The sequence below is a fragment of the Podarcis bocagei genome (genome assembly GCF_964188305.1).
Source record: "Podarcis bocagei genome assembly, chromosome: 12".
In the NCBI taxonomy this organism is placed as follows: domain Eukaryota; kingdom Metazoa; phylum Chordata; class Lepidosauria; order Squamata; family Lacertidae; genus Podarcis; species Podarcis bocagei.
Window position 1 is genome coordinate 23,557,306 of NC_138137.1, and position 24,106 is coordinate 23,581,411.

The 24,106-nt window shown below is 44.7% G+C and overlaps 1 protein-coding gene across 3 annotated transcripts in view; it reads left to right on the plus strand.

Moving 5' to 3' along the window:
* The window catches only part of CPVL (carboxypeptidase vitellogenic like), a 63,572-nt gene extending 40,095 nt beyond the window's left edge, over positions 1-23,477 (plus strand). For all 3 annotated transcript variants that reach the window (XM_081164741.1, XM_081164740.1, XM_081164739.1), the window contains exons 12-13: positions 8,484-8,666; positions 23,254-23,477. In XM_081164741.1, coding sequence (XP_081020867.1) covers positions 8,484-8,666; positions 23,254-23,355 — 285 coding nt within the window. In that variant the 3' untranslated portion in view covers positions 23,356-23,477. The remainder of the gene's footprint in view (positions 1-8,483; positions 8,667-23,253) is intronic.
* The last annotated feature ends 629 nt before the right edge of the window (positions 23,478-24,106 follow it).

The window sequence follows — 24,106 nt, forward strand, 5'->3', positions numbered from 1 at the left end:
ACTGGTTTAATCAAACCATGGTGTTATCAAACACTACCTCTTCTTGAGTGGGCCTGGCCTTTGTTGGATTATATTCGAAACAAATTTGACCACTTAGCTCTTCAGTGAAAAAATATGTCTGTTTCTTCAAGAAGAGCCATATTGGTGATAAACCAATGAGAATGTTCCTCTAATTCTTTCTTTCTTTTTAAAGCACCCATTTGGAAATTACTGTGGTCATTTGTTGTAATCGCTCAGCACTGTTATCTGCCAGCCTTTCTAGGTTATAGAAAAGTATTTTAAGAAAAATGTTTAATGCCTACAAGAAGAGAAACCAGAAGTCTCATTGTGCAAGCAGATATCTATTGTGCAAGTAGATGTAGATATATATATATATATATATATATATATATATATATATATATATATATATATATATATATTTCCAGCAGGAATTAAATGAGCAAAGATTTCATTTGCAAGGCAAAAATTGGGTATGATTTGTGCAGGACTTTCTTAAGTTCCATACCATGACAGGGGCTTGGTAATAATTGGATGAGATATTTTATCCCAGGAAAGAGGCTTTGGCTTAGAATTCCTTAACTCTAATAAAACCTTTGATGTTTGTGGATCCTGTGAATATATTTTTGTTAGTATCAGATTTTGCTATATCTACTGATTTAAACCTGTCTTGCCCCAAAAGGAGTTGGGCAACACCGGAAAGGTTAACTTGCCTTAGGTTAGAACTCAGTCCTACAGTATTTAAGATTGCATCTAGTTCGGAAATTGTGGCAGGCACTGTCACTTATCATTAAACAGCTCATTAAATCCCAGCTAATTGCATCTTTGTTCCTGCATTTTAAAGTCTTAAGTCTTCCTGTGCCAGCCCTTAACTACCTCACTAAAATTTTACCATTTGTACCCACACAGTTAACTTCATTAGCTTATTCTAGCACAAGTAAAACAAGAGTTTTAATAAGATTTTGTTTTGTACAAATTGAAGGCAGAGTGTTCGACATTTGCTCTACCTGGTAGCCTGAGTGACTTAAAATCCACAAGTAAAGTAGTGCGTATTTGAAATGTTCATGACATGTTTATATTTTTTGTAATGTGTTTTGTTTTCTGTGTTGTTTCAGAGCTTTTAAACAGTTTTGTTGTGATCTACATCATACCCTCCAACACCCCAGTGGCAAAATCCAAGACACATTCTTCTGGGACACTATCTTCCCATTTTTTCCATTTTGGACGCCATAATCTTGAGCAATTTCACATCACAATTCCCCCCAGAAAAAGTGCCTTTTTCGGCACGGTGCCCTAAAAGGTGTTTTGGGGGCGCCACACAAGATTGCAGGCCTGAAAAAGAACTGGGGGTGGGGGGGACAATCATGGTGTGAAATCGGCAAGATCACAGCATCCAAAATGTTATGCCATGCTGCCATGGCAGCCATTTTGTGACTGCTGCCCACAACATTTCCACAAAATTCAAAATGTGCTCACTGGTCCTGAAAGGTTGGCAACCTCAGTCACATTCATGCTATTCTTTATGCCTAACTTTTTGCTTATTTTGTTTTGCCCCTTTGTTCCTTTTCCACTTCAGTTCCTTTCAGTGTTCTGGGAAAACTAGGGTTTCATGTCATGATTAGCCCACATCTACTGCTTGGAACGGGGAAGTTTGCTGCTGACCCAAATTTCCCTGTTTCAAAGAGGCTTTCATGGGGGAAATCCTTGCATCCTTTCTTTGGAATTTAGTTTATATCACCTTCCTCGCAGAAAGCATGCATGCAAGCCAAAGACATGAGCCACCCGCATGAGAACATTCTTTCTCAAACTGTTCATTCATGTAATCCACAAGTCTTAATCCCTTTCTCTTCTGTCTAGGTTTCTTCATCTGCAGTGTTTATTTATGGCAGCAATTGAATTTAATCGGCTACATGCTACTCTCTGCATTGGCCATGCTACTTTCCCCCTTCTGCTTTTGTCGAGAATGCTTAGCAAAAGTAGGTGGAGAAAATGTAGAGGCTGATAATTATAGTCGCGAAGGGCCTTGGCAGTGGGAAAAGGCACAGCCAAGAATAAGAGGATTGTCTTTTTTATTTTGGAAAATTTAATGATATTGGAAAAGTTGAAAAGTACAGATTTGTCAACCTATCTCTCCTTCCCAGTAATCCTTTCGTGAGTTTACTATGAATATTCAGGTTGCTCCCGATTTTCTCTTCTCGTACCATGGTCACAGTGAGTTGCCAACATGCAGGTAGAGGACCAGGAGGATAGGCTTCACTGGCTTTTGTGTATTTGATAATGTCACTGCTTTGCACAATATAGATTTACTTAATACAGGGATGTTTAACCTCTGGGCCACACCACAGGCCTGATTAGGGCCACCAGGCCTTCCCAGTTGACCCATGGAGCCATTTTAGCTAAATCCTGCCCACCTGTCTTAATAGGTTTTGGTTTGTTTCACTACGCAGTTGTATTTATGGCTTCTAAAATGCTGTCAATTTTTGCATTTCTGGTGGCCGGATCTTTTATGCTCCAGTGCTTAACACAATGGGCAGCCAGTGTTCAGGTTTCCTTAATCAGGGAAGGTAGTATTAGCAGTATTCCACCACTAGTGCTTGGTTAAAGCCCCAGTATGAGGCAGCCACACTTGTGCTATAGCTAAATGAGCAACTGGAGGGATGGTGCAGTTAGGAATGGAATACCTTGAAGTAGCCTCAAATGTAGGTCATATCTGCTCCTTATAAACAAAGAAAATGGAGCCCCAAGCATTCAGTGGTGGAGGTTCAGTAAAACATCAAGCTCCATTCCTGGTTTACATAAATCTCTCTTGGCCATTCCATTTGCAAGACTGCCATTACCTCAGGTTTCTTGGCCACTGCTACTAGCACAGAAGTTAGGGCAAATTTGTAAAACATGTCTCTGTACCTCCTGTCGGCCATTATGTCTTATTTTTCTTGTTTCTTTTACGGTGCTCCCTGCAACATGTAGAAGAAAAATTAGCTCATCTTATTGTTTAGCTGTCCCAAAAGAAAAGAGCGTGCGAGGAAAGTATTGGCTGGGAGACAGACACTTCTTCCATCTGGTATATGAGACTGTACTCCAGAATCCCAGGGGTAATCTAAAGAGATCTTCTTTTGATGGTTTACTGTAGCCCTGTGGGAGTCCCTTCCCCCTTTCTCTGCTGATTGACAGGGATGAACTGTATCCTTAGATAACTCTGTGCAAGAATGCAGATGTTGCATGCCATGCTTACATTTCAAATCCTGAAATATAACACACAGTTTTTCAAAAACTAGAGAATAAAATGCTTGGTACCTGCATAGGCTAGTTACTTGTTACAAACAGCAAAAGGGGAAAATGTTCAGATTATTATACAGTGGTACCTTGGGTTAATAGGGACGCAGGTGGCGCTGTGGGTTAAACCACAGAACCTAGGACTTGCCAATCAGAAAGTTGGCGGTTCGAATCCCTGCAATGGAGTGAGCTCCCGTTGCTCGGTCCGTGCTCCTGCCCACCTAGCAGTTCGAAAGCACGTCAAAGTGCAAGTAGATAAATAGGAACCGCTCCAGCGGGAAGGTAAATGGCGTTTCCATGCACTGCTCTGGTTCACCAGAAGCAGCTTGGTCATGCTGGCCATATGGCCCGGAAGCTGTATGCTTGCTCCCTCAGCCAATAAAGCGAGATGAGCGCCACAACCCCAAAGTTGTCCACAACTGGACCTAACGGTCAGGGGTACCTTTACCTTTTACCTCGGGTTAAGTACTTAATTTGTTCCGGAGGTCCGTTCTTAACCTGAAACTGTTCTTAACCTGAAGCACGACTTTAGCTAATGGGGCCTCCCGCTGCTGCCGCACCGCCAGAGCACGATTTCTGTTCTCATCCTGAAGCAAAGTTCTTAACCCGAGGTACTATTTCTGGATTAGCGGAGTCTGTAACCTGAAGCATATGTAACCAGAAGCGCATGTAACCCGAGGTACCACTGTACTGTAAATGAATACAATCTGTATCAACTAGTGATATGTTCCCTTTCCAGAAATTGCACCATTAATGACCGTTAGCCTTGTTAACTCTAATGAATTTCTGCTCTGAAGAAAAATAATTCAATAGGCCATACTGCCTTTGTTTCTACGCGCTGCTTTTGAAAGATGGCTGTAGCTGTTTAAAATGACAGTACTGCCCCAGCCTTTTAGCTGGGGTGGGGTGGGGAACACCTGTAATTGTCTTCCTTGAAGTTGTCCAATGGGATTTTGGTTTATTCTGTGGAGTGCTCAGAATCGAGATGGCAGCTAATTAGGATCATGGCACCGGCCAGGACATCTTAAGACTGCTCTTCAATCATCATTTCCTCTTACAGGAAACCACAAAATATTGTAGATTAAGGTCACCGGGGAAAAGATCAAAAGTTTGTCTGCATAGGAAACATAGTATAATTGTATAAGGACCAAACAGTAAGGATGGAGCTGGTTTTAAAAACAGGATCTAGAGTTGCAATTTATCACACATCTTATATGCACCTCTTGCAAGAACCTTGAGGTATTTGAGATGATATGCTTCAAATTCTTTTTAATGAGTGGTTATTCCATTCATCAGATCTCCCAAAGCTGTTTGTTTGAATTTAGAAACAGCTGCAGTTTAAAAGCAGAAACAGAAAAACAGATTAACACTACTGTTATGTATTCAGTGGTCTGTGTTTGCCTGAGCTTGAGTCTGGACTAAGAATTCTGAGCCCCTGTGTTCTGATTCGATACATGATATCCAATAACAGAACATTTCACGATTTGGGCCTCTGCCATTGGACCTTAAACTCTGAGTTACGATTCGCAGCTTGGAAGTTTAGACAGCCAATCACGTTGGGAATGGGAGTGGGCCAGGCCTTCAGAAATGTATATAAGCAGTTGCTTTGCCCCTGTTGTCCAGTTCTGCTAGTTCAGTAAAGGTTTTTGCTGTTATCACTGTTTCTTGCATTGTGGGAACCCCACCTACACTTCAACTACCATACCTAAATTGAGCTCATTACACAATGTGCATAGCAATTAAAATCCCCATAGACTTTTGAAGCTTGCATTCATGTTTTTATGCCAGAATAAATATTATAGCTGATTCTGTATTTAGACTTGTTCATTAACATTATAGTAATGATTACAATGCTTGGTGGCTATTTGAACTGGTCTTCAATAAAACTGCATTTCTAATGGGTGGTACTTGAAGTAGACCCACTGAAATCCATTACTCAAGTCCATTAATTTCATTAGGTCACTTCTGTGTATTATTATTGCATGTTATCCAATGTTTTCAGCGCAAACAAGAGAACTTTAATTTCCAACAAGACAGAAATTAAGGGATTTTTCATCATGGTTTAAGCATATTTATCGTGATGCAGCCATCGTCAGTGGAAGGTGGAAAAAAAATAGGACTTCTTCCTTCCACTCTTCTCATATGTTGCTACAGAAGCTTTCTTAATGCTAGGAGTATGATTTGGGGGACAGTCTTGCAATAAATTACACCGGCATTAAAGTCAACCTGCGTGGCCTGCCAGTATCCTGTTGGCGTAAAATTAGTCAAGCTTTTGAAGTTTGGCAGAAATCGTTTGCACTTTACTGAAATTGCTAGAAGTCTGTGTGGTTTGTGTCCCTGTAGGATGTCCTCCCACCAACAAGTGCGCACACACTCTTAGTCCCCATAAAAAATGAGAAAAAATAGATACAATGCCAATTACATGTTACTTCTAGGTTTGTAGAGCGACGGATACATAGCCTGACCAAATTGGGTTGTACTGTTTTTACTGCGCTGTGTCCTACCCTAAGACGGGTAATTGTAATTATTCCCATACTGTCGAGTGTAACAGCTGCAGAAAATTTTTGCAGAGACCATGGAGAATCAGGGTCTTTGAGGCATAGCTTCTTCATATAAACAGTGCAATTATTTTATTTGAGCTAGCTTGGGCGAGTCTTACAGAAAAGGCTTTTAACCCCACCAGGATTTTTCAGTAACAAAGAATTAATAGTTCATAGGAAACATGTGTGCGTTGCAGTCGTACAAAGGGCTCTATCTTGGCTTGAGCCTGAACAGTCTGCTGCGAGATCCCAACTGATACAAAACATATATGCTGTTTGGGTATGGGATTTAAAGAGAAACTTAAACCAGCTTTGTGGGATGGAATATGTTTTTACACCAATCACACGTTCCCCCTTTTTCTAGTTAAAACAAAAAAGAAAAAAGAAAAAAAAATCCAGTGTTCATTCTGATGGAATCTTTACGCTACATCTTCTTTTTCCATTTGTTGAGCTAAAGTCTAAAGTTCTTCCTGTTAGAATCTACCAGGGCAGTCTCCCTGGAGTATTTTTTAGTAAGGCTCCCTCTTTCCATTCATGGTGCATTGTTTCTCAAAAACCATACCCAGTGATTTGCACCTATAGACTATGCACTCTTGCGCTAGAGATTTTGTTTCTGCTATTGCATATGTAACGAAATCTATTGTTGCTATGGTTTCTATATTTTCTATTATTTCTATTCTTGTTAAGTCACCTTTGGCTAATGCATGAAGTTATAAATTTTGTACATGAAGTGTGCATTATATTACCATCCTATCTGTTACTTGATACTGATTTCTGTTTGTTGACAGTGATCCATTATTATTATCTTGTATGACTGTAGTTTAGTACCAAAGGTTGACTGCATCAGGTTTTGTAAAGATTGGATAGGCTGGAAGACTAATGTGAGTTGCATCCATAGAATCATAGGATTGTAGAGTTTGAAGGGACCCTGGGGATCATCTAGTCCAACCCCCTGCAGTGCAGGAATATGCAGCTGTCCCGTATGGGGATTGATTGAATCTGCAAACTTAGCGTTATCAGCACCATGCTTCAGCCAACTGAGCTATTCAGGCTGACCAGCACTAAATTGGACATATTGGATTAAATAGTCCTTAATGCTGTTTCAGATTTGAACACTGAGCTTGTGCTTTAACTTTCATGTATGAGATGAAGGGATCAACTATGTCTGGTTGATTAGCCAAATTGCTTCCTCTCACCCTTTTGCAAGCAATGTCGAGTTATTTGTGCTCCTTCTCTCATTACTTTTAGCATGGGATGTGCGGGGTATGTTCAGGGAAGTTTTTAATGTGTGACATTTTAATGTATTTTTAATCTTTGCTGGAAGGTGCCCAGAGTGGTTGGGAAAACTCAGCCAGATGGGCGGGTACAAATAATAACTACTACTTCTTCTTCTTCTTCTTCTTCTTCTTCTTCTTCTTCTTCTTCTTCTTCTTCTTCTTCTATGTGATTGGATTCTTGAGAGTGTTCTTTTTGAGCTCAAATGCCCAGCCATTTCTGAGACATAGAGGGCTATGACTATCTTTAATCCTATCTTTTTGTGAACATATTTTTTATTTTGTTTACTTATATATTTATAAACCACATATAACAAGGTAGTGTAAAGATAAAAATACATTGCCACAGTAGCAACAGTAGAAACATCAAGAACACCAATGATCAAAAGTAGCTGAATAACCAATCAGATTGGACATGATGGTGAACTTTCTTGAGGGCAGTTCAGGCAGTTCAGAATATGAGCAGTTCTTTATCTGTTGCCTTGCTGAATGGGCAGGAGAAGGCTTGCTTGAAGTAAACGCCATAGCAGGAAGGGGAGTGTGGATCCTGAGTATCAACAAGAAGCTGCCCAGATGATGCAGGCTGTTGTCCTTTATGGCTCCTGCATCTCTACCAGATGAGGAGGGCAAGTGCCTCACACTCCTTGTGAGGCCTCCCTAAATGGCCAAAAGTTGGGAACCTTTGCCTGTGTTGGGATACTGCCAGGGAGACAAAGTCCATCATGGCCCCAAGCCGTCTGCCGGACGATCCATCGATCTCCCGTAGGCACGCAGTATCAGCAATTAGCGACATGAGTTTCTAGAAAATATCTTGCCACATTCTAGAGCTCATGCACACTCTATCAGCAGATAATGCACAGCAAAAGTCGCACTCAGGAGAGCATTATTTACAAGCTTTATTCAGCGTTGATCAGAACAAAGAAAGACATGACTGCCTGCATCAGTGTCTCCAGACACAGAGAGAAAACGAAAGCAATAGAAAACATAAACTTCCTGTGAACAGGAAATACGCAGACTCTGTGACTCACAGCCTGCTCCCTTTTAAGGTGGAACGGAAATATCCTAACAGCCTGGTCTGGAAGTGGGGCTGAGTTCTGCTTATTGGATTTCACAGCTGCAGCCTGAAATTGTACATCCCAGAAACAGATGCACCACCCAGACTCCTCCTCCTCTGTTTTTCCCCAGGTCTTAGACCTCTTTGTCCCAGGTGTAATGGCTGTGCTCCAAGCTGAGGCTTATATTTCCCCATCAGACTAACGTGGTCTCTGTCCTTGATTTTTGGCTTTTGCTTTGTTATACAGGCTGTTTCGGATCGGTTCTGTGAGACTCACGGCGCTTTGTACACCAGATCTTTTAAAAGACTCTTACAAGCCGTGGACCTGCTTGTGTTTTCCAGGTTCTCCTATACAGTGGACAACTTGATATCATTGTGGGAGCCCCACTGACGGAACGGTTTCTGCCGACAGTGCCATGGACCAAAGCGGAAGAGTACAAGAATGCCGAGAGAGTTGTATGGCGGGTGCGTGCTAAAGATTCAGATGTTGCTGGCTATGTGCGCCAAGCAGGTGAATTCTATCAGGTAAGGGGTTGGGGATACTAAGATTTTAAAGAAGCACAGTGCAAATTCAGCTCTGTTTATTTGACTTTTTCTGGCTAAAGGACTCGCTTTTCTCTCTAACACCAGGCGAAGTGGGTTAAATTCAGGCTGCAATCCTGTGCATGTTTATTATGGAATATATAGCCCCCACTGAGCTCATAATACTTCTGTCAGAGTTAAACCTCCCATTCTCTTGGTTGTGCACTACCAGCGACCTAAGGGAATTGTCAGGGAACTGCCATCGGCTCAGGGGCGAGGGGGGGGGAGGCGGACGGATTACAGAGAGCCCCCAAAGATCGTGGGAAGCAGCACCTCCTCAGTGGAGGAAGGAAGCCACGCCTCTAGTGGGGAGGAGATGCAGGGCTTGGAGGATGCAAGGCGGTGCCAGGACACCTTTCCTGGGCAAAGCGGGGAGGAGGGAGGTCTCCCTTTACCCACGCCTTCCTTCGCGCAGAGAGGGGAGGCGTAGGCTGGGCTCAAGAGACTACTCTGCTGGGGAAGATTCAAGGACCGCCCACTCTCAGATTCTGCTAGTGAATGAGCAAGACGTGGAATAGAGGCGCTCTGCATTGTAAAGGTTTTTAGCACCAATAATAAAGCTTTAGAACAGACCCGTGAAGCGCCTTGCCTGATTGCTCTCGAGCAACCATCCAATAGCCTTAACAGGAATGAAGGAATCAGATGCCTGATCATTCTCTCCCCACCAACCACCCCTAGGCTGAATCCCACAGGGACTCCAGGAGTAGGACGAGATACAGATCTTGATGTGATAGATCTCATTTCCGAATGCTTGTTGTTTGACTCCTGGTGTGGGTTCTCTCTGGCAGGGAAAAATGAAAGCTTTTCCTGCAGCTTTTAAAATTGATTTCAGCAGCAAAGCACTGAGCATGCGGTCGGAGCAGCTATCCTTGGTCAGTGTTTCTATCCTTGATCACTGTTGACAAAGATGACATTTGCACTTGGCTGCTGGGGTGGGGGAGGGGAGAGGCTTAGACTTTTCTAGGCAGCAGCTGCAGACAGTAGGCCAACTATTTGTACTGCCGTGCAGTGACAGATCACAAAATACTGCATCTGCGGGCATCTGAACATGCTTCATTTTTAGCCCTCATAAGCAGGCTCTGTTCCTGATCCTCCAGTTTCTGTAACATCTGAGTCTCAAAAAAAGACTTATTTACACAATAAAGCTGTGCACAGGGGTAAACTAAATATTAAAGGCCTTTCCCATCTTCTGCTATGTCCCCTCCCCCCCAAAAAAAATCTAGAGTCAGTATCTCATGAAGAATGGAGACATTTAAAAAGTGACTATTTAAATGTTACTACTACTACTACTACTACTAATTTGTTATTTATACCCCAGCCACTCTGGGCGGCTTCCAACAAAATATTAAAATACAGTAATGCGTCAAACATTAAAAGCTTCCCCAAACAGGGCTGCCTTCAGATGTCTTCTAAAAGTCTGGTAGTTGTTGTTCTCTTTGACATCTGGTGGGAGGGTGTTCCACAGGGCAGGTGCCCCTACCGAGAAGGCCCTCTGCCTGGTTCCCTGTCACCTCACTTCTCGCAGTGAGGGAACCACCAGAAGGCCCTCAGAGCTGGACCTCAGTGTCCGGGTAGAACGATGGGGTGGAGACGCTCCTTCAGATATACTGGAGCGGTTCAATAGAAACGCCAATTCTTCCAGCCAAAAGAAGACAGCACTGTGGAAATTATTCAGTTTTTATTCAAACAAGTCTGGACCAGTGTTAGAAACTGGATCATGAAGGCTAGGAGCTAAATGGCACCTTAAACCTAAGTTATGGGCGCCACAACAGAATGTCTAGGCTGAAAATGAATTAACTGCAGCTAAAATCTTCTGTTCATTTTTCACATGGTCTCATCCTCATCTGAAGACTGCAAAAAACAAAGCCATGCTTCCCCTGCACGCCCCCTTAATATTCTTATGAGGGTCCCTCAAAACGCCTTTCTGTGAGGGCAGCTGAGAGGCAGAACCTATCAGCTTGCCTGACGCTGAAGTGATTTCTTGAAAGTCAAGCAGGCAGGAATTTCTCCTCCCACGCCCTCAGCACCAGCAGTCGCAGTTTTAATCTGAAATCTTACGTGCAGTGCCCAGAGCTCAGAAATTTCTCACACCAATGAAATTCCCAATCTCAAAATGTGCCTAGAACAATGGGAGTTTCAAACGCTGGTCAGGACAGAAAATACAAAATTCAAGGCACCTTTATAACTTCTTACCCCATGCCCAGATCCTTCCAAGCAATATAAACTGGATAACAGAATGTGCAAACAACTCACAAGCAGCCCCTGGACTCCTCATGGTCACTTCTAATTGGTTACACCAATTATTGGAGTTGCTTTTTCCTTACAACGCTCCCTATCTTGTCCCAGTTTCTTCCTAACTCAAAAGTAGTTTCTGTTAAACTCTTAAAGGTTTGAGATACTTGTTTTCCTTCCTTCCATGAGTATTAAATTGGGATGTGCTGAATCTACATTTTTAGCGCAATGAGGCTTGTGTTCTGCTGGTGTAGCATTGACCTGTTTGCTTGTACGACAGCTCAAAGAATAGAGATTGCTCTTAAGCAGTTAAAATCATTTAAGTGCAGCACGACTAAGAACTTAAATGATCGGCTTCTCATAAATCAGATTTATAACCCAGAGTGTATTTCAATTAGAAAACATGGATTTTGTTACTCTCAAATATACAATTAAAAAAAACAACCCAACCAGCTGAAATCCTACATAGAATGACTTGTTTTTGCTGGAATTCATCAACACCTTTTTATTTTGGGCTTCGCTGATATGCATGACATGAAGGTCTTCTGAAAGTTTTTAACGAAAGCTTAACTTAGCCTATAATAATATGTCACGACTTTCAGATGGAAGGAAACTATTCAGGCAATTTTCATCATATGCTTCTCACAGGGACTAAGTATAAACTGAAGTGTTATCTTTCACAGTCTCTTAAATTCATAGGCTTATAGACATTTTATTTTCCAGTAAATGCTTCTGAGAAGTGCCCTTGTGAGTCAGAATGTGGGTAATATTTACTTTTCCGTTGCTTTACTGGGGTGGTGTGTGTGAGGATCAACCAGAATGAAATTTTACAATTAACAGGCTGCTTTAAAAACAAAACAAAAACTACAGTGATTTAAGAACACGGCTAGCTTGGCTTCATTTCAGTATTAGTAGGAGGACTTAAATTTCACTTGCTTTCAGGGGAGCCTAAAATTATGTGGCTGAGTACTTTTCAGAAACTGCGTCCTTTGGAGGATTTTGGGAAGGTTACGGAATTGAAATAAGTAACTGCAAATAAACATATTTCTAATTGAAGGAAGAAGCTGCTGAATAGATTTGGGATAACTTCTGCCAAGGCCAGATAGTTCCCAGGAAGAAAAATCTTGGCTTCACTGAAGTCTTTGTTAGTTCCTTTGTCAGTTTCTTGCTTCATTCTTTGAGGATGAGTGAAGTTCCTGATGCCACGTAGAAATTATCCACACTTAACTTTTGCCCTGCACTTTCTTAGGCAGAGGTCTGCACTTAAAAGCTCAGTCTCCAAGCATACTTTGTTGCTCTGGAACTTTCCCCGCCGAAGCCTGCTCTTTAGCGCTAAATTGGAGCAGAGGTCAATTCGGGTTCTCAATGGATTGCTGTTTGCTCCAATTGAGCTTTAAAGAATGGATTTTTGTAGGGGAAACTCTGGGGCAAAAAAGGGAATTTGGACATGGAACGCAGACCATGCCTGGAAAGAGCAGAGGAAAGGTAAATGTGGATAATCCCATAGCGTGATGACTGTTTTCTAGAAGCTTCTATGGGTGTCATGGTTTGTTTAACTGTTTTACATGGACTTCCTCTAAGCATGCAAAGTGCCTATAGGATAGTGTTCTTGGGCTAGCGTGGTCATATTTAGAACATGGATAGAATGTATTTTTCAATAAGTTCCCCAGCTATCAAATACCTAGCATCAGTTAATGCAGTGTTTCCCAACCACTGTTCCGCGGCACACTAGTGTGCCGCGAGATGTTGCCTGGTGTGCCGCGGGAAAAATTAAAAAAATCGAAAGATTATTATTTTTTTTAAAGTCAAATTTTCGATTGGGGCGCCGTCACTAGATGACCCCTGGGGTTCCCTCCCTCCCTCCCGCTCTGCGCCTCCCTCCTCCTCCTCCTCCTCCAGGGAGGCCCTTCCTGGCTCTCGGCCAAGGCTTGGCGGCTGCCACTCACTCACTCGCTCGCCCACCCGTCCCTCCATCCCTGCACCCGGCCTCTCCCCCTCCGTCCCCGGCGCGGGGGCTGCCGGGATCCGTAGTCCCCTCGCCCTTGGGCTCCGCGCCTGCGCGGGGTGCGCGAACTACGTTTCCCAGCGTGGCCTGGCGGGCCGGGCGTTTTGTTTGAAGCGCTCTTCTCCCAGCCATGGAATGAGCGCAGCGGCGGCGGCCGGGCGGGCAGGGGCTCTTCCGCGCAGACCCCGCGCAGCCTGCCTGTGCCCCCGCGGAGATCGGGCGGCAGGATGGAGCCCGGGGATCCCCGCGGAGGCGGAGCGGCGGAGGCGGAGGCTGCCCCCCAGGTAGGGCTGCGTCGGGGGTGGTGGTTATTTTTGCAATGCTGCATCCGCGCCGGAGGGGACGCATCGGACCGCGGGGAGACCCCTTGGCGTGCGTGCAAGGCAATGCATGCGTGCAGGCGTTGCATGGAGTGCAGTGCAATGCAATGGCAACGCGGCGCCCTGCATGCATGCATGCAACTTCCACCGGCGCTCCGGACTTGGCAGGTGAGGGGGGTCCCCAGTGGGCGGCAGAGAGAGCCGGGAGGGCGAAGGGGAGCCGGGGGGGAGCAGCGCTGCTCCCCGAGCCGAGCCCGGGGGGAAACTTCGGCGTCGTTGCGCCGGGTGTTGGAAGCGGAGGCTGGCGGGGGCCCCTCACCTGCAAAACCTGGTCACCTCTCATATATTTCGTGCATTGCATTCATCGCCCGCTTTCTCCTCCAAGGAGCTCCCGGGGGCGCGCGTGGTTCTCCCCGTGTTATCCTCGCAACAACAGCCCTGCGAGGTGGGTCAGGCGAGTGGCCCAAGAGAGCAGCCAGGGATTGTCCTGGCCAGGTGGGGTGATTTGAACCCTGCTCTCTGCCCGGTCTTTCGTCCTCATTTAGCCCCCACATGTGCATGACTGTGCATGACTGAGGTTTTCCCCCCTCGTCTTGGCTATGGTGTGAGTCTGTCCTGTTAATTAATGGGGTTCTGCCTTCGGAGAAGATGAGCCAGCCCTCAAGGAGGTGATTATGTAATTTGCTAGCAATTCATGTCCCTCCCGGCGTGACGCTGTGCGCTGACGTCACGGGGCTGTAATGGTGGTGTGCCTCGAGATTTTTTTCATGAAACAAGTGTGCCTTTGCCCAAAAAAGGTTGGGAAACACTGAGTTAATGGTTGAAAGGAGCTGGTCTGTAGGTCAGTGGTAGAATATTGCTTTGCAGTGTTGAGGTCCAGAGTTAGGTCTTGATGAGCAAAATTCAAAGTGTTGGTGCTGACCATTAAAGCCCAAAACGGCTTCGGCTCTGTATACCTGAAGGAGCTTCTCCACACTCATTGTTCAGCCCAGACACTGAGGTCGACTTGTGAGGCCTTCTGGTGGTTCCCTCACTGTGAGAAGCGAGGTTACAGGGAAACAGGCAGAGGGCCTTTTCAGTGGTGGCGCCTGCCCTGTGGAACGGCCTCCTGTCAGAAGTCAAGGAAATAAACAGCTATCTGACTTTTAGAAGATGCCTGAAGGTAGCCCTATACAGGGAAGTTTTTTTATGTTTGATGTTTTACTTTGCTGGAAGCTGCCTAACGTGGCTGGGGCAACCCAGTCAGATGGGTGTCATATAAACAATTTATAATTATAATTGTATAGAAAGGCCACCAAAGTGGGCATCTGGGAAGGAGCTGGCTGTGTACATAGTCAGAGTGCATAGGCAGCTGGCTTATATCAAGTCAGACCATTGATCCAAATAGCACAATATTGTCAGCACTGATTGGCTGGTTGCAGGCAGAAGTCTTCCACAGTTCTACCCAGAGACCCCAAGGATTAAACCTGGAACATTTGGCATGTGAAGAATGTGTTCCACCACAGACCTATGGCCCTTCCTTGAAGGTTAAACTATTGGTCTGACCCATTTATGGGGTAGTTCTTCATGCTCAATGTCTGTCGCCTTGCTGGTTTCCTTAATGGACGCCCACCCCTTCTGAAGTCTACATTCATGATCTCGACACACCCGTGAGTTATTATTTACTCCCTTGTGTTGCAGCTCTTAAGATCGTACTCATCTGCTATGCCACAGCTGCAGCCTTGCTGAATCGCTGTCTGATACTTGGCCAGTGCTTGGAACAATGCCGTTGCAAAGATTTCAGCTCCTGTTAGTCCAAGCACACTTGTTTGGCTTGGTTTTGACAAGTTTTTAATATTGCCAAACTATCAAGAGGCGGATATCTTCTTCAGGAAAAACAAGCCACCCCCTTATTTTAAAGGGGATATTTTCTCTCTGTTGCACCAGTGGTCCTGCTCATCCTTTCTCCTTGCCAGTCACAAGTTTCTGCTTCCAGCTTGTTCCCTGCTCCATAGTTCCCTATTCATCCGGTGTTCTTTGAGGCTCGTATCATTCCCCTCTTTTGCACACCCAGCCCCCTTTTGAGCTCAGACGCTCTTGAACTGCTGTCGTCTTGCCTACAGGCATAAATGAGCTAAGTCAGGCTTCCTCAACCTCAGCCCTCCAGATGTTTTGAGACTACATTTCCTATCATCCCTGACCACTGGTCCTGCTAGCTAGGGATCATGGGAGTTGTAGGCCAAAAACACCTGGAGGGCCGAACATGAGGAAGCCTGAGCTGAGTTATCTGCTTTTGAGGGAATGAATGAAATTTGTTGGGGTTAAGATGCTAGAATTTTCTGGCCCAGCAAGGAAATAGCAGCTCCACATTAGTATTCCACACGGATCTTCAGAATGACACTGCAGAATATTCCCACAAAGCCACAGCATTGCTTAAGCCAGTCATGGGCCGGCGATGCTGGCTTGCCGATGATTTTAAGTAAAGCAACGTTTTGGATTTCCTGGGCTCTCCCTGCCGTTTGCCTGTTCAATCCCTATGGCTGCGCACATCTGTTTTGCACTATTCTGCTTGCTGATTTAATTGTACATGGCTGCACATGCATAGATATCTGAGAGGAAACCACAAAGAGCCACTTGTCCAAAGACAGCGAAGCCAAAGAACTGATGCTTGAACAGATTTCTCCTAGAACAGACTTTTATTTATTTCATTGCTTGATAGCCATAGCACTTAATCTTTTTATGCTGATGTTGAATATCTCTCTCTCTCTCTCTCTCTATATATATATATATTACTGTGGCTGATTTTAAAATTCCTTATGATGTCAAAAACAGTTACGCTCCCATGTGTGCGGATGATTTTTGTTCTAAATCCAATGCATAGTGATAGTGGTGAAACAGAAGCACAGACCTTTTTTAAAATCAAAACGTCCTTTTTGCTTTAGTGCTAAGGTATAATTAATCCCTAATAGATAACAGGTTTTAAAATAAAGTTCCCAGGAAATGAGTCATGTTAGATGTGCTTTCTCACATGTGTGTAGATAGATTTCAAAATATAGTTTCTGCATTCTAAAATATGGAGTACCCTGAATTGGGACAGGTCTCCTCTCCAGGACTGTATAGGACTGCATAGTCCCCTCTCCATCAGTGGAGAAGCAAGCTGTCAGCTAAGGGGTACAGGCCCCATGGTACAGGCCCCAGCTTCACCTAGCTACACTAGTGGTTAAGAGCAGTAGACTCGTAATCTGGGGAACCGGGTTTGCTTCCCCGCTCCTCCACATGCAGCTGCTGGGTGACCTTGGGCCAGTCACACTTCTTTGAAGTCTCAGCCTCACTCACCTCACAATGTTTGTTGTGGGGGAGAAAGGGAAAGGAGAATGTTGAGACTCCTTAGGATAGTGATAAAGCAGGATATCAAATCCAAACTCCTCCTCCTCCTCCTCCTCCTCCTCTTCTTCTTCTTCTTCTTCTTCTTCTTCTTCTTCTTCTTCTTCTTCTCCTCCTCCTCCTCCTCCTCCTCCTCCTCCTCCTCCTCCTCCTCCTCCTCTTCTTCTTCTTCTTCTTCTTCTTCTTCTTCTTCTTCTTCTTCTCCTCCTCCTCCTCCTCCTCCTCCTCAATCCCCGAAATTGAGTCTTGCAGGAGCAGGACACTGGCTGCTTTGGATCCACTAGATCTAAATCCCCATGGATTCTCTGAAGGGCCCAGTCTTTGGACCTTTTAGCTATGCCAGCCTGGAGCTGGTGTACCAAAAAACGAGGCAAAGTAGCCTTCCACACATCATTCTCCCCTCAGCATTCCTCAGCCTTCATCCCCTGGCTTTGGGATGTGGTAGCCATGCTAAAGAGGATGGGGCCCGAACCAACAGGTTCAAATTACGAGAAAGACAGGTTGGACTAAACAAGTAGAGTGCAAACTGTTTGACAACAGACTGGACTCTCCTTTGTTAGAAGTTTTAAGCAGAGGCCGGATAGCCACTGTCTGGGATGCTGTAGCAGTGGATTGCCTTCATCAGCATGGAGTTGGACTAAGGGTTTCCTAAACTTTAGTCTTCAGCTGTTTTTGGACTACAACTCCCACCATCCCCAGCTAGCAGGACCAGTGGTCAGGGATGATGGGAATTGTAGTCCAAAACAGCTGGAGACCCGAGTTTGGGAAACCTGGACTAGATGAACTTGGAGGCCCCTTCCAACTCCTTATGTTTCAGTGATTTGGCTCCAGATCCAAGCAATGTTCTTTCTTTCTTTCTTTCTTTCTTTCTTTCTTTCTTTCTTTCTTTCTTTCTTTCTTTCTCTCTCTCTCTCTCTCTCTCTCTCTCTCTCTCTCTCTCTCACACGCACATACACACACACACATGTATTCCCACGCACTGCTGTGAGTGTCCATTAAACATTCTAGGAGTTGATCTCCCTTCTGATCCCTTGAAGATGCACGATCAGGCGCCACACTGACATCCCACAGCCGCTGCCCTCCTCTGCTTTCAAATACAGAGGTCAAAGAGGAAGTTTGGGTCACAGTAAATGTAAGCAAAGACCCTGTATTCGGCTGTTACTTTTTTGTCGTGCATGAATGCCGTTTGGACTGGCGCCCTGTGAACTCTGCTGGCTGATCCCACCCCCACCCCTGCCTCCACTACTGTATGTTCCTTTTGAAGCTGCGTGGAGAAGGAGAAATGCAGCTGTTTACTGCTTTCACTGAAACTGTTTGTGTGTGTGTGTGTGTGTGTGTGTGTGTTTGTATGTGACTTCAGTTTTTTGCAATTAGGACCGAAGCCTGGAACAGCACTGCCGGCCTCCGTGGAGCATTTAGCAATGTCTAGTCATGGCAGTGACTGGATTAAAGAAAGAGGAGGTCTGTCTGGAACAATGTAAATTATAGCCAGCTCTTACGATTCAAAGGGATCCCAAAGCCAAAGTAAAATTAGGGTGGTGGTTGTGGTTTTAAGCCAGTTAACATTGGTTTATAGAGTGTGTCCCAAATAAATTACCACATCTGGTTCCTGCAAGGGGAAAGACCGGCAGTGGAGTGAGCGTGAAACCTGAACTCTTTCTCACCCTAACTAAAGTGTAGCGGCTGGGTCCATGCTTCATTCCTATAGTTTGACGTCTCTACTTCTTGACTCGCAAATTAATGGTGCAGTGTTAATTGAGAAGGGGAAAAAAATGGGTGTGGGTGTGTTATTGTTCACTACAGAACACCCCCCCCCTCCTTTTTGGTTTTTAAAATATTCACCTTGTTTCTAAGTTTTGCAGAGTGGCTGGGGAAACCCAGCCAGATGGGCGGGGTAGAAATAATAAATTATGTTGTTGTTGTTCTGGTTGTTGTTGTTGTTGTTGTTGTTGCTATTTATGCTGTTGCTGCAACTGCAGCCCAGATTCAGCCCCTCTTCCCTTCCCACTCCTATCTCCTGCCAATAACGGAGGTGGAGAAGTTCTCCCTGCTTCTAGTAATATTGTGTTGTGTCCTAGCAAAATAAGTTGGGAAGGTAGCTCAGTAGTGGAGCATTTGCTCTGCATGTAGAAGGTCCCTGGTGTATCCAGTTTAAACGAATCAGGTGGCGAGTAGGGCAATATGGCCTGAAGCTGTATAAAGCAACTCCCTGTGGGCGGTGTGCTATTTCTAAGCATGCTGCAAGAAATAGGTCCACCACTCAGGCTGGGCAATATATCGATATATTGCCCAAAACTGGTTTGAAGTCCACATCATGATATCAATTTCATAATTTTTGACCTGGCAATATATCGCAAATCATGATGTGTGTGTGTGTGCTATGCAAAAATCACAATGTGGGAAAAACAGTGAATCCAGCCAATGCTTCTCTCAATTCCTGCAGCTCCTGTTAACTTGGCCAGCTCAGCTCTCCCCTGCTTCCTGCAGGGGAAAGCGCATCACAAGAGCAGGCGCCAGTAAAAATCACAATGTGGGAAAAACCGTGAAGCCAGCCAATGTCTCTACATAGCTTGATCCTCATGTCAGACACTGTGATATATCAGTACATCATGATGTTTAAAGGTAAAGGGACCCCTGACCATTAGGTCCAGTCGTGGCCGACTCTGGGGTTGCGGCGCTCATCTTGCTTTACTGGCCGAGGGAACCGGCATACAGCTTCCGGGTCATGTGGCCAGCATGACCAAGCCGCTTCTGGCGAACCAGAGTAGCACACGGAAACACCGTTTACCTTCCCGCCGGAGTGGTACCTATTTATCTACTTGCACTTTGACGTGCTTTTGAACTGCTAGGTGGGCAGGAGCAGGGACCGAGCAATGGGAGCTCACCCTGTCGCGTGGATTCGAAGCACCGACCTTCTGATAGGCAAGTCCTAGGCTCTGTGGTTTAGACCACAGTGCCACCCGCGTCCCTATCATGATGTTGAGCTGGTGATATATCACAATGTTGAAAACCAGGTGATGGGACACGGGTGGCGCTGTGGTCTAAACCACTGAGCCTCTTGGGCTTGCTGATTGGAAGGTCGGTGGCTCGAATCCCTGCGATGGGGTGAGCTCCTGTTGCTCTGTCCCAGCTCCTGCCAACCTAGCAGTCTGAAAGCATGCCTATGCAAGTAGATAACTAGGTGCCACTGTGACTGGAAGGTAAATGGCATTTCCGTGCACTCTGGCACTCATCACGGTCCTTCATGCGACAGCAGCGGTTTAGTCATGCTGGCCACATGTCCCGGAAAACTGTCTGTAGACAAACGCTGCCTTCCTTGGCCTGAAAGTGAGATGAGCGCCGCACCCCATAGTCACCTTTGACTGGATGTAACCATCCAAGGGTCCTTTACCTTTACCTTTACCTGAAAACCAGGTGGTCAGAACATGTATGAAGGCTGTACTTTTTTTTTGTATTAAAAACGTAGAAACTTGCCTTATCCTGAGTCAGACCATTGCTTTCAGGCAGGGAATCTTTCCCAGCTCTACCAAGAGAAGACAAGGATTGGGGCTGGGACCTTATGATGCAAGGAGGACTACCCCATTGCAGATTTAGGAAGCTGTGTTTGCTGTAACAGCCTTCTGTCTCTGTTTACTCAGCATCTTGGTAATCGTACTTCTTCTGACATCGTTAGTTTTGATCTGAAGTATAAATCAGAGCTCCCAATTCAAACGGCTAAACTGTTGGAGAGGAAGAGGTTAATCGTCAACAGTAGGCTTTTAACAAAAAGTTCTGTAGTAATGCTGGTGAGGAAATAGCCCAGTGACCTCTGGCAACCTGATGGACTCTCCTGTTCAGATGTGGAAGAGACTTCTGCTGCCAACTTGGTTTGAAAACATTGTAAAATCCAAATGCCACGTCGGTGTCCTTCAGCAGGCTCTGTGCTTCTGCAGAAGTCGCTGTGCCAGACAACAGCCAAGTCAGAAGTCGGATTCTCATTCACCTTCAAGGCTTCAGGCTTTGGCTGTTGGCGCCAGAAGTAAAGATCCTCTGGAATAACTTGAAGACACTGACTGATGTTGTTTGCTTTTTAGTGGTGAAGGAATATTTGAATTTCAGTTATGTCTGTATGCTAAGGAGAAAACCTGTAAAAATGAGAATATGGAATCAGCAATGCAACACGGTTCTAAACATATTTGAAAGAGCATTATCATTTGATTAGGGCTAGCATATTATCTTATTTCGCAGGACTGCTTCTGCCCAAAATGAGAGGTAGTCTGTTTGATTTGTAGTTCGATTAGAGACTATGCTCCTGAGCCACACTCCAGTCCTTAATTAATGAGTCCGTGCCTGAGCTGGATTTGCATTAGTATCTTTGGTCTGGATCCAACATGCCCCTAGCTGTCCACTTACAGATTTGAAAATAAGGGACCAGCAGCCTCGAAAATAAGGGATCAGCAGCCAAAATAAGGGATTTTGCGAGCACAGGTATGTTCAACTTCTGAGCCCCTCCGAGCCAAAGGCAGAAAGCCCAGCCAGCAGCCAAATGAAGCCTCAAGCGCTGGTTCCCACAACACAGCAACCCAGCAAAGGGGATGCTGCAAGGAAAACCACCGTCACCTCTCTGCTGGGAAGCGCTGAGCAAAGGCGAGTCCCCAGGCAATGCGGCCGATTTGATCGGCACAAGGCATGCAAGCTCCACCCCCCCAGTCGTTCTTAGACTCCTTATTGGGTGAGCAACGCAGCCAAGCAACACAGTTGGAGCCTCCCTCCTCCCTGGCCAGCAGGGAGGGAGGGAGGGAGGGAGAGGAGCTGCTTCCTTTGAAACCCGGGAAATTTAAGGGACATCATCAATAAGGGACAGCAGCAGGACATGGTGCTGGGATAAGGGACTTTCCCGCCAAATAAGGGACAGCTGACAGCTATGAACATGCCATACCATTGGGTGATTTGGGTCCAGTCATAATAGATCGCTGAGCTGTGTATGAGCTTGTGTGATTTGATGGTCATAGCGATGAGTTAGTATGTGGAAACCCCAGTTTCAAATCTTTCTGAGGCCTACCGTGCCTTTCATATGTACATATTCATATGTACACATCAGATGCAGTATATCTAAAACTGTAAATGAAAACACACATTCTGCAGGGGGGAAATCTGTTGTCTCATTTCACCATTTGTGATTCAGTTTATTTAGCTGCTATCGCTCCCTTTGCTCTCAGAATGTGGCAAACTTTTCACTGTATATTTTGTGCCAGAGCACAAGCGCACAAGACCAAGTACAATAAACAAATAAACCCAATTAAGCATGGAGGGCATGTATACATGCGACGTTGGACATGCCGTTTATGTATTCAAGGCATTTGTATATCTTCATAAATATTTATCCCGAGGAAGTTTACATTGCAAATTTCATTGCAATGAGCCACTCATTGACTCTGTTCCGACTACAGTATTTTCGTGGAACAGTATTCTCTTTGTCTTATTGCATTTTTTTTTTACTTAGAATCAGAGTTGGAAGGGGACCATAAGGGTCACGTACTCCAGCCCCTCGCAATGTAGGAATCTCTTTGCCCAACATGGAGCTTAAATTTAAATTTCACATAAATTTAAGAAGCAAATGACATTTAATAGGAAGAACATAAGAAGAGGTAGGACACAACCATTGGGGCTACAAGTCTTGTCCTCCATGAATTTGTTCAGTCCTCTTCCAAAGCCATCCAAGTTGGTGGCGGCTGTCACTGCCTCTTGTAGGATTGAATTCCATCATGTGCTGTGCAAAGAAGCACTTTCTTTTGTATGTTCTGGATTTCCCAACATTCAGCTTCATTGTGTGTCCATGAGTTCTAGTGTTTTGAGAGAGGCAGCAAATTTTTCTCGATCCACTTTCTTCATTCCCAGTGCAGGATCGACATATAAACTAAACAAGCTATAGCTTAGGGTCCCACTCTCTTGGGGGCCCCCCAAAAAATGTAAGGAAAAAACACCTGGATGTACACTTCCAAAATATAAGATAAAAAACAAATAAAATAATACCTACATACAGCAACAGTGTTTTGTGTTGTGTAGGCTCCTATGATGTAAGGAATGGGCCCCGCCTGCTAGCCTGCTCCCTAAAATATCACTGGTTTGCACATTTCTATATATAGGGTGCCTACATTCTGCATGGACTGGTTATTTTGTTATGTGCAAATGGCTTTAGATACCTATTAGGTCCATAAATTACCGTATAGGATTCAACACACAAAAAAGTGACAATTTGTTGTTGACAAAGGACAGCTGGACATATAAAGGGCCCCATTACCTTCAGTAGCTTAGGGCCTCATCAAACCTAAATCTGACCCTGTTCACGCATAATTTTATAAATTTCTATCCTGTTGCCTCTTATGTGGTCTCTTATAGTCTCAATTACTGCAACCAATTCCTCACAGAGGAGTCACTCCCTCCCCTTGTTAATTTTGGTCGCCCTTTTCTGAACCTTTTCACAACTCTGCAATTTCATTCTGTGGGGATTAATGTTAGCTACAAAGCCCCTAATCTAATTTTTATTGAATGTGTTGGAACTAAACGTATGTCCTGGAAGCAGCATTTTCTCTTATTTAAGCTATATGTATTTCTTTCTATAATTCTACAGGCCATTGTTCGAGGCGGAGGACACATCCTGCCCTATGACCAGCCAGAAAGATGTTTCGACATGATCAACAGATTTATATCAGGGAAGGGATTCAAAGCCTAATGGGTACTGAAATCTCAACTTCAGTGCTGCAGCTCTTCTGAATTCTCCACAAGAGATTTTAGGGGCCGATAGGAAAACTTGTACTGTGTATAAATAAACTGTTTTAATCTGCTCAGTTACAATCTTGAGTCTGTTGTCCTTGTCACTGACTCAGCTTTCCCTGCTGTGGTGCAATTTTGAACCTGGTATTACAGAGGAAAGTTTTTTTTAATATATAGTTCCAGAATCCCTCATAGACTGAACTTATTCACATGGAAAAAGGGTTACACCTTACACTATCAAGACTATTGTTACATGAAATACAGGTAACGGCCATTTTTCGTATGTTGGTGGGGGGCGGTGTTCAGTTCCTGGCCCCCATGCGCATCAGCCTCTTCTGCCCCTTTTTTGCCTTCTTCCGAGTCCCAAAGGACTTATTCATTGGCAGTCACGCGTCAATTGGATGTGCACACAATGGCCGCCGGTTGTACAAAGCAGCTTTGAACAAACTCCTTCAGATGTAGCCAGTCATGCCAGCTGAGGCTTTGTGGGGGTTTTGAGTCTTTGAGTCTCAAGAGGGAACCAAATAATTACAGTGGTACCTTGGTTCTCACACGTAATCCATTCCGGAAGTCCGTTCCAAAACCAAAGCGTTCCAAAACCAAGGTATTCTTTCCCATAGAAAATATTGCAAAATGGACTAATCTCTTCCAAAACAACCCCTAAAACAGCCATTTAACATGAATGTTACTACCTAACAAGGCCATTGAGC